General features: G+C 38.7%; 1 protein-coding gene across 1 annotated transcript; it reads left to right on the top strand.

Annotated features, from left to right (window-relative positions):
- Positions 1–668: 668 nt before the first annotated feature.
- AGL26 (tRNA (cytidine(34)-2'-O)-methyltransferase) lies at positions 669–10133 on the top strand. Its single transcript, XM_077358755.1, has 7 exons — positions 669–881; positions 1000–1100; positions 4097–4165; positions 4527–4585; positions 5820–5880; positions 5964–6017; positions 9832–10133. Exons 1-7 carry the CDS (start codon positions 701–703, stop codon positions 10108–10110), a joined length of 804 nt encoding a protein of 267 aa, XP_077214870.1. The 5' UTR covers positions 669–700; the 3' UTR covers positions 10111–10133.
- Positions 10134–10697: the final 564 nt, after the last annotated feature.

The following is a 10697-nucleotide window of genomic DNA, read 5'->3' as shown; positions in this document are numbered from 1 at the left end:
TCCTCGACGTTGCTCTGGCAGCAGCGAGACCTCCCTCCTTCCCTCCCTTTCTCTCTTTCTCACTCTCTTAAAACATGATCATAAAGATGATTGATGTGTTTTGTATCCAAAATGCAAATCAAAAATCAAAATACAAATGCATGAGGTATCCAAACGGCCCCCCAATGGAATATGTACAGGCAAAGTGTAAATTAGTCGCCCCCAATGTAAGTTTGTGGCTCCGCCGCTTGTAAGGGTCAGCTTTTGCTAAAAAAATGAATTAGAACCAACCTGTACCCGACCTGATTTTATGTCATAATCTCAGATTGAATTCCCAAAAATCGTCTCGAGCTGATTTTATGTTATAAGCTTTTGCTACTTGATTGGGTCCGTTGATCCAGCTAACCAGCACAGAGTGCGGTCCATTATTATTGGGCTCAACTTTGTTCGGTAAGGCCTGGTTTCAGCCAAGATAAACTAATTCGTTGATTTTTTAAGCCTTGATCCATAGTTCCTTACAAAGGGTATGTTTCTTAAGAGAGAGGAGATTTTACATCGTGAGTGCGCGTGAAGTCTAGTATCTTTTCAGAAAGCAGTGGGGCCCACTCCACAAGATGATCTAATCCGTTCACTTGTTGGGCACCTTCCTCCATCCAGATAAGATAACTAGTATAAATTTCGAAGCTTACCCAGAGAGAGAGAGAGAGAGAGAGAGAGAGAGATGGAGCCAAGAGGCTTACGAACCCTAAATCTCAGTTGGAACGCCTGTCTCAATTCAACTGCTCGCATACGCCCATCTATCTTTCCAGATTTCAACAGGAAATTCACCCACAAACCCTACAAAACATCTCTCATTTCCTTCTCTTCCTCAGCTAAGCGCCTCACTCCTCAGTGCCTCTCATGTAAGGAGGACTTTACCATATTTTTTTCACAACATCTCTGATTATATTCTCCTTTTATTTCTTCCTTATAATGGGCACCTGAAAGATGCTTTTTTTTTGGTGTGTGTGGTAATGGCAGCTGAAAGAGGCGATTCGAATTCGTGGTCCTGCGGTACAGGCGGAGGTATTGCCCAAGTCCCTCACGATAAAATTCTCCAAGTAGTATTAGTTTCTCCTCAGGTATAAATTCTATGTATTGGGTAAATTGCCACTCCATTAAAAGAGAATGTTGTGCTGAAAATAGCTTTTAAGTGTTTTTGAATATTGACCCAGTTTGGAGATGGACTCGAGAGTGTAGAATATATTGTTGGAACTTGAAATCAATTTATGTATTTAATGCCTCTTTGGATGTACACCCACATTGTATTCTGGGGGGCTTTTTATAGATTCATGTTTATGTGTGATTTTCAATTGTTCGATCTACGCCTAAATTGAAATTTGGGTGCGACTTTGTCCTTTTTAGTTTGCCATTTATGTGTAAAGGCCCAAATTGCAATACCGGTGTACATCCAAACATTCCACAAACACACTATAGAGGCATAGACATGTAAGTATATTGATCTAGGATTATTGTTCTTGGAGGGACGGCGTTAGAAACATGTGTAGATAATGTGAGTGAAAAGCAAATCATAGTTGTTAGCTTAATAGTACTTGCAAGTATAGGGTCAATCATTTAGTAATTTACGTGTAACTTGAAAGGCCCAAGTTTCAATATCGGCGTAAATCCAAACACGGCAGTAGTTTGATGTAATATTCATTGCTATTGGAGGGAAGGCATCAGAAACATGTATAAACCATGTGAATGAAATGCATAGCATATCTGTCAGCTTATTAGTACTTGCAAGTATAGAGTTAATCGTTTATTAATTTTATTTATCTCACCGAGAAATTTATTGAAGTGTTTTGAATGCTGACATATTGACTAAATGAAATCTTCTTAATTTTGTGTCCCATAACAACACTTCAAACTGGGGCTATGCTGTTATTTATGTATAATTTCAGTATGTAGTTGGTTTCTTGATTTGATTAAATTGACATGCGGCTTTTAGCAATTTATAGGTTCAGCAAAGTCCCCCTGAACTCAGCACAGTTGCAGAGAACTAAAAAGCACCATAGGGCGTTGTGTTTTGATTTAGTAGTTCAGTCACAAGACAATTTTTCCCACTAATGGCAAACCCCACCCACCATCAACACGGTTTAAATTTACTGGTGGGTTCTCTGTAGGTATTCAAGACTTTCATGAAGTTTTAGGGTGTTTGCTCATTTTTGTGAAGAAGATGGTCCCAAAACAGCAATCATCAAAGCTGGGTTTAAGAATGCTTTCGAAGATTGCTTACATCTCTCAAAACTTTCATTTTACGTCTACTTTCCTTAGCCATTCTCCAATTTTGCTGGAAGTTCATCTTCTTGAAGAAAGTAAAACACCTTACAAACTAATTCCTCAAAAATGTTTAGGTCTTCCATGTCATCAACAAGCGCCTAGATAGTGGAAATATCTTTGTGCAATTTCTTCATGAATAATTTACATATTGATTCGACAAGCTTGATTTATCCTCCACGTGTGATGTGGCCAAGCTTGGAGCAAGACATGTTCTTTTCTAAACGGGAGTAATTTGTTTTTCTACCCACTTTGTTTTCTAGGTTCTTCGTCAATTATATTTCATTGAAGTCATGCACTTAGTTCATGGTTCATGTTTACGTATTACCTTTTCTTCCCGTGTGTTATTTATTATAATTAATTACATTTTCTGAACTTTATGCGTCTCTACGCTTACTTATCATTGTATCCCTTTCTTGTATGGACCTACAACTCAACTAAGCCTTTGTCCCAAACTAGTTGGGGTCGGAACATCAATATAAATACTATTGTATAATAATTACATTTAGTTAACTAAGTTGGAAATTTGAAGCGACTGTGATCCACCTAACTTGCATCTCCTAGGAACTAGATAGCCCAAAAATTTGGCCTTTTTGGGGATCTGGGAACCACAAACATGGATCCTAATCCCAACTATAGCACATTATGAAGAAAATAACTTTTGGCAAAGGACAAAATCTTTGTCAGCCTACTACATTGGAAGAATATACCCATTGTTTCTTCCCAAGTTACCGGAAATGCCCCCAGAAGGTGGGAAGCACGTTTCGGAAGCGGGAAACACCCTGTTTCCCAGAAATTGGGGAAGTGCGCTTCCGAAACGCAAGAAGCGTGTTTCCCCAATTTTAGAAGCAAGTTTCCGAAATGTGTGGGAAGCATGTTCCCCAATTTGGTAAGCACTCAGAAAGCACGCTCTAGAAATACGGAAAGTTTTTTCCCCGATTTGCTATCTTTTTGCTCTTGTCTGATTTTTTTTGGATCTCTTGTTTGATTCTTGCCCAAAACATTTGAACTTATGAAGAGTGAAGACACTAAGGCCATGTTTGGCTACCATGAAATATTTTTCAGGGAATATAAGTTGGCCAAATGAGGAGGAGGAGGGTCGAAAGAGTGGGTGAATGAGAGAATTGAGAGGACAGGAGTGAGGAGATGATGCTAAGTGGCTAAAAATAGGGAAAAGAAAAACTATATTTTTGAGTAGAGTTTTGCTTTTCCCTGTTTCTCAGCCACCTCTCATCCCCTCCTCACTTATGCTGTGTCAATTTTCTCCCTCTTTCACCTTCCTTTATTATCCCTAATATTTTATGAATTTTTTTTTCAAATGAGAAACATGGTCAAGTGTGTTCTTTGATTTGCATGTAATTTATGATGGTTGGATTCAAATTGCTTATCTTGGTTTGAAACTAGAAATATTTGTTTTTCAATGTTGTCATCTTTCAATTATTTCACTCTTCCCTTTACTCTTCCCCGTCAATTCCCTTCACGCTGTCTCATTGCTTCCCCGACCTTTCACGATTCGTGCCTTCTCGAAAGCCTTCGCTTCCTGCATTGGCAACTATGATTTTTTTTCATTCCTAAACTGTTATACTTCAAGCACTTTTTGCAAGTTCGATGGATCTCATGGATCAAATGGATTTACATTTAAATACATTATGACAAATTTCTTAAAGGAGTGTGATGCATCGTTGCTCTCGTAACTTCTGTTTTATGAAAAACTCATGTGAGTTGAAATTTTTGCTGTTGGGTTGCAGGCAACCTCAATTTATGAAGGCTGGCACTGAGATTTCTATTGTCATGACAGATTCCCGGAAATACAGGATGCATTGCCAGAACATGTGCAGCATCAGCTATTGGCCTGCATCTTGTGGAGGTACCATTTGGTTTTTTTTTTGTTTATTAATGTTGGTTCTTTGTTTTTATTTTGGGGACTTCAGGATAAAGATTGGGAAATGATATCTGCGCCAAAGTGTTTTGATAAACATGCGCTCCACTTGTCCGTCGTGTAGTATTTAACGAGCTTTAAGAGCTTTTTGAGAACCTAATATCCTCTGACATCTCTTAAATACTACACGACAGACAAGTGGAGTGCATGTTTATCAAAACACTTTGGCGCTGATATCATTTCCCTAAAGATTTCCTTTTTGTGACATTCCATTTTTTACTACCTAAACACTGTTCTGATTTTTTTCCCCTGATGGTTGGTATTCTGCTAATATTTGGATTCCACTCAGCCATTAGGGTTTCAGATTGATGATACAAAACTGAAGCGTGCTGGATTGGATTACTGGCCGTATCCTTCTTGGATTTTTAAATTACGTAAGCAGTCATGGTTTTGTTTGGGTTTGCATATGCTTGCGACTGTGCCTCACATCAATCTACCCTTGGTGTTTTGAGAACATTTTTTGTTTTTGAATGGTAAAGAGTTTTGATAATAGTTCCAACATAAATTAAGATTGAGGACCTTCGTGGGAACTTCTATTGCAGTTTTGTCACAATTTTGTTCTGCTAGCTACCTCTTTCATCGTTTTATTTTAATAGGCTCATTGGATTTACGCGGCTTGCATTTAGGCATGGATTTAAATTTCTGCTTCAGTCAAAATTTCGGCCGAAATCCGGTAAAAAAATAATTAATTAATCATTTCGGAAATTTCAGAAAAAAATTATTTAAAAAAAAATTGAATTTCTCGAATTTGGGAAATCTGAAATTTTGGATTTTGAGAAATTTCGGTTTCTGTCCCAACCGAAATTCGAAATTTCAGACCGAAATTTTGGATTTCAGACAAAATTTAAAGCTATGCATTTAGGTTACGGATTATCAATTTCATATTTTTGCACTTCTTATTCCTTGGCATTTGGATTCACTAATGTGAATGTTTGATGATGGTCTGTAGTGTTGATTGGCATCCTCTGCAGCCTCCCTGTTTTGTTGCGATTGCGTTGGTGGCATTGCATTGGAAATAGATTTTTTTTTCTTTTCTCCATTTAGCTTCACAACCACTGAGTTAATAATATGGATCCATCGGAGCAGATAAGCAAAATGTAATCTTAGAAAAAATATAAAATCCTAACCATAAATCTTACATTGCTTTGCAGATGCATGTTTATACTTGCCCTCTCTCTAGGAATAAACAGATGTCCATGCTCATATGCACAAACACAACACAAGCATATAATTCAGTTTGATAAGTGGATAGCATTCCAGTTTTAATAATTGAACTATGAGAAATTATTTCTGCGCTCCCTTATTTTGACAATGGCACTCCTCACTACATTGTAATAGAGAAGTGCTAGCAGGATGCTTGAGAACGTCAAGACTGGGATTGCCATTCCCTGTGCGCTCTACATGTGGGCCAGCCACCGTACGGTCTTGTCCACGTGCAAGGAACACAAGGAGTGGCAGTCCTGTCCCTGGTGGTCCTCCTGGTCATCTTCAAATAAGTTTCCATTGTAATAGCCTATCACAGCTAATTAAAGAAGTACAGTTACAACTATGGCATGTTTTCTGGATTAACAAACTAAATTAGATATGTGGTTGTTAAGGTTCATGGTTCATGGGCAGAATTCAGAGAGTACTTCAGGCAACAGGTATTTAATCTTTTTACTTTGCAATGGATGTTCTAAGATGTAGCTCTTACTTTTCCCCACCAAGTTTTATCTATTTGCCACAGGCTGGGGGAAAACGGTTGCTGGCATTTACCAAGAGAGGAACAGCAATTCATTCAGTGAGTTTTCGTCTTTTGAATCATGCTAGTGTCCTGTATGATTTAGAATCCCCACTGTGTTACACATGTGGCAGCCAAAAAAAAAAACTTTTTTGCTTAAAATTTGCTTATTGACAGCTAGAGTTATTCATACATTTGCACCTAGATAGGTTGATAGACGGAAAACCAAAAGAACTTACTATAATCCTCACATAGTAAAAATATAATGTTCATTGCTTAAGGATCAGTGTTTTGCAGTATTTGTTTGTCCCTATGTACTTTTGATATGCATGTGTTTTGGTGTTAGACTCCTGGCCTTGTAGAACAGAAATGAAATTTGGATATGCACGTGTCTTGGTGTCCGACATAGGGACTTTGTAGAACCTAGCATACTGTACAATGATATGATATTGGAAAGTTTATTATTATATAAGCAGTTGTTTTATAGAGAAATTATATGGTGGCCGCCCTTTATATGTAAAGGGCGGAGAGAGAAAATATCCACCACGATGATTTTTGATCAACCTAAAAGTAAAAAAAGGAGGTTTGACTTGGATCAAAAATCAAGGGGGAGAGTTTTTTCTCTCTCTGCCCTTTACGTTGGACGGTCGGCCACCATATAAAAACTATGTTTTATAAATGCATAAGTTGGAGAAAAAATTATCTTCTGCTGAGTTTAAAAACCATAGTTGCCGAAAACTCCTTGGGCGGGTGGGAAACCCGTTTACCCTAAAATGCATTTCTCGCGGTTGGGAAACTCGTTTCCCCTAAAATGAGGGAAACACATTTCGGAAACATTTCCAAAATATGATACGAAATTGGAGAAATATTTCTGAAACACATAGGAAACATATGGAAAACTTATATAAATAATGTGTAAACGCGTGATAAACGTATGCAAAACACATATGAAACGTGTAGGAAACATGTGTGTCACGTTTCGTTTCCCGTTTCCGTTTCACACCCTTATAACTATGTTAAAAACAATAAAACTCTACATGAAAAGTAAGGGATGATAGTTTCTCTTACACGTTGGTTTTGCACATGGAAACTACTGTGTCACTTATAACAATAGGCAACCTGTTTAATCCCCATGTAAAACTTGCATTGTGCGATAATAATTAGCACTCATGATAAGTACATAGGTAATATTAGGGAGCTGATATTTACGCCCCTTATAAGTCTGCGGACACCTGCATTTAAACGCCGTTATGGGCTAGGATGAGTTGTCAGTTAGTAAAAAAAGAGTACTTCTAAAATGACGACAATACCCTTCCAACAAACCGCCTATTTCCAGATTTTGGTAAGGTGAGAGAAGGAGGAAAGATTTTGAGAGAGAGAGAGAGAGAGAGAGAGAGAGAGAGAGAGAGAGAGAGAGAGAGAGAGAGAGAGAGAGAGAATAGGGGATTTTGGTAAGGCCAGAGAACACGGAAAGATTTTGATCGTGAGAGAGATGGAATAGGCGGTTTGTTGGAAGGGTATTGTCGTCATTTTAGAAGTACTCTTTTTTTACTAACTGACAACTCATCCTAGCCCATAACGGCGTTTAAATGCGGGTGTCCGCAGACTTATAAGGGGCGTAAATATCAGCTCCCGTAATATTAAAGTGCAAAAGATGGAAATAACTTTTTCTTTTTTCCTAATAGCTCGGTCGATGTTTATTTGGTACAGTCTGTCTATTTTCATGTGTTTGCTTATCATCCTGTTCTATCATGTCCTCGTTTGTATAAGGTTGCTGTTGTGGAAGGACCATTTTTTCTTGGTTAGGCTACCTTTCATTTTTTGACCGAGCGGGACTGCTCGGTCAATGAATCGTTCATAAGAGATAATTACAGGGTTAACTGAAGGATTAAGTTCTGCAAAAACTTTTTTGACAAAGAGGTCATTAGAGGTGCTGAGTTGATGTCTATCTTAGAATCGATGTATGGAGTGCTTATAGTAATTGCTCTAGGAGCGATCGAAGAATCTGGATTTGAAGCACTGATGGGATCCTCTATGTTCTCTCTATCGTCAACTGCTGTCAGTGACATCGTGCTCGCCAGCCCACAAAGCATGGAGATTGCCAACCCCGCTTAAAATTTGTGCCTTTGCATGGACGGCTTCCCGTGACAAAATTTTCATCGTGGACCACCTTCGGAGTCGAAGGAGTATCGTAGTTGATCATTGTGCCTTATGTATTGAGCCAGGTGAGACTGTCAACCATCTTTTCATTCATTATAGACTTACTAGAGCCAAATAGGTTTTCGTCTTTCAACTCCTTGACGTTGTTTGGGTCTTCTAGATACACATCACAAACCTTTTTGTGGAGTGATCTTAAGTGCCTTGGCCGTCAAGGGCCCGGAAACTTTCGTGCTTAACCTTGGTGGCATCTATATGGGTTATTTGGAAGGAAAGGAACAGCGGTTAAAGCAGCAACTATTGTCCTTGATGGTGCATTGGGCCAGCAACCCTCACTAAATTTAGAGGTATCAAGTTTGATTCTCTTAGGAGAGCGTGGGATGTGATTCGACTTAGTAAGATTCCCTCATCATCTATGAGTCTTTTTTGAGGAATCCCAGTATGTCAGGTGTTGGAGATATTCTATGTTAATCTGAAGGATCGAATGGGCTTTTTCTAGCACTCTGGGCCTATCGAATGCTACCAATGCGGAAGTGCATGCTCTCCTTGGGCATTCGACTAGTGGAGGATGCAGATCTTGACCGTCCCATTGTGAAAGGACTCTCTCAACGTGATTTGGTGGTTTAAGTACAGGAACGACTATCCCTTGGAAATGTACAGATCGGTTGGAGAAGATATTGGACCGGGTTGTAGGACACATGGTCAGATTTCGTTAGGTTTGGAGGTCAGCCAATGGTGAGACGGATTAGTTAGCTAGAGCGGGATTAGGCATGCTAGCTTTCGAGTTTTTCGATTATCTTCCCCCTTGATTGTATGTAGCTTGCTGTATTCTTCTTTCTTGTTGTTTGGAACTTTGGATTGTATGTGATCACCTCGGTCTCTTTTCCTAATAAATAATTGCAGTTCGAAAAAGAAAAAGAAAAAAAGGAATAAAAAAACTATCATCTGACTTTTGTTTGCACGAGGTATAAATAAAAAATGAAATCTTAGTAGAAATTTTAGAAAAAGGATGTTCTCAGCCGTTAGATGGAGGAGTGATCATATTGGTTTATTACAATCAATATAAAGCTCATGTAACTTTTATTAGAGGAAAATACGCCTGTCATTTGAGATCTCTCCTTTCTTACGAGGAAAGCTGGACTTCAGCAGCAGAAGCCATTAAAGCTATGCAATTTCTCCAAAATGCATGAAAGTGGAGAGAAGCTTGTTCAGAGAAATAGAAATTGACAGCAATAATCAAATTAGTTGGTCAAAGAAAACTTAAATGTTTCGTTCAATTGTAATTTCTTTACTTCAGTTTTTTCGCACTACAGTTTCGAGTGGAAATTTTACTAGATTGGCCTATCAACTAACTGTTGTTGGAAGAAGAGTAGTTTTCCAGTGAGAAGTCCCATCTCCTATGAGTTTTGATATCTTGCAGTGTCCCTTTTAGGTAGTTTTCAGTCTTAGTTTTTCCTAAGCCAACCAGTTCGTCGTCGATACTGGTTCAGAATTCGCTTATTTTGGCAAGCTATTGCAAACCAGTTAGCGAAAGGAATAGATACCAAACTGGGAAACCCTGGTTAACCCAAATAACTAAGTTTTTTTCTTTGAATTTGATATAAAGTAAAATGCTTTGCAAGGAACGCCCTTAGTGGGTGGAAAGACATTTCTTACCAAACCGACCCTTGTGAAAGATAAGGGAAGACCCTTACTAGGTGTACCTTTTGTTTTGCAGGATTTCTCCTATAAGCGAGGCGATTGGCTCGTTTTTGGTTCGGAGACTAGTGGATTACCTCCCGAAGCTTTGTTCGACTGCAAAAATGAAGTCCTTGGCGGCGGAACCATCCGGATTCCAATGGTCGAGACTTACGTTCGATGTCTAAATCTATCTGTGAGCGTCGGCATAGCCCTGTATGAAGCATCTAGGCAGCTAAACTATGAATCGCTTCAACAGTCTCCTGAGCCATGTATTGATAGCGAAAGATCACTTGTTTCTGAGGATATATTTGCCTAATTTATGGGTTACTTAAATGGTTCTATGAGTTCTTCATTTTTGTCTTGGGAACTTTGATATATTGGCAACTAGTTTCCAGTTAGGAGATTCAAGTAATGGGAATAACGTCAATAACATGCAGGGGTTTTGTATGGAATGAACTTGTGGGCTTCTCTCGGTTATATTAAAATGATGGGTGGCCGTGAAAACACGTTAAGTCTAAAAAAAGTAGGTACGGCCCACTTTTTTTTATGATCCAAACCGTTCAACTGTCTGGGCACAATGTAAATAGGTTGTGCCCCAAAAATCATTTCCAAAGGATGATTCTAATGATCTGAATATGTAGTGCCCTAAAAATCATTTATGGAATCTTCTACAGATCGGAGGGTTAGGATCATCCTATTGAATTGATTTTTGGGGAACAACCTATTTATGTTGTTGTGCCCAAACAGATGAACGGTTTGGATCATAAAAAAAGTGGGCCGTACTTTTAGACTTCACGTGTTACGTTGTGCCCAAACAGATGAACGGTTTGGATCATAAAAAAAGTGGGCCGTACTTTTAGACTTCACGTGTTTTCACGGCCACCCATCACATAAATTCTCTAT

Source organism: Tasmannia lanceolata, unplaced genomic scaffold (assembly GCF_043159265.1).
Source record: "Tasmannia lanceolata isolate RefF3 unplaced genomic scaffold, GAP_Taslan_0.1 ptg000003l, whole genome shotgun sequence".
NCBI lineage: Eukaryota > Viridiplantae > Streptophyta > Magnoliopsida > Canellales > Winteraceae > Tasmannia > Tasmannia lanceolata.
Note: the sequence above shows the minus strand (reverse complement) of the source record. Positions and strands in the feature narration are given on the sequence as shown.

Excerpts from the sequence above, each read along its gene's own strand:
- AGL26 (XM_077358755.1), top strand. The coding sequence starts at position 701 with ATGGAGCCAAGAGGCTTACGAACCCTAAATCTCAGTTGGAACGCCTGT. Across the intron at positions 4,166-4,526 it reads TTGGCCTGCATCTTGTGGAG|CCATTAGGGTTTCAGATTGA; the intron begins GTACCATTTGGT and ends GATTCCACTCAG. Across the intron at positions 6,018-9,831 it reads GAGGAACAGCAATTCATTCA|GATTTCTCCTATAAGCGAGG; the intron begins GTGAGTTTTCGT and ends TTTGTTTTGCAG.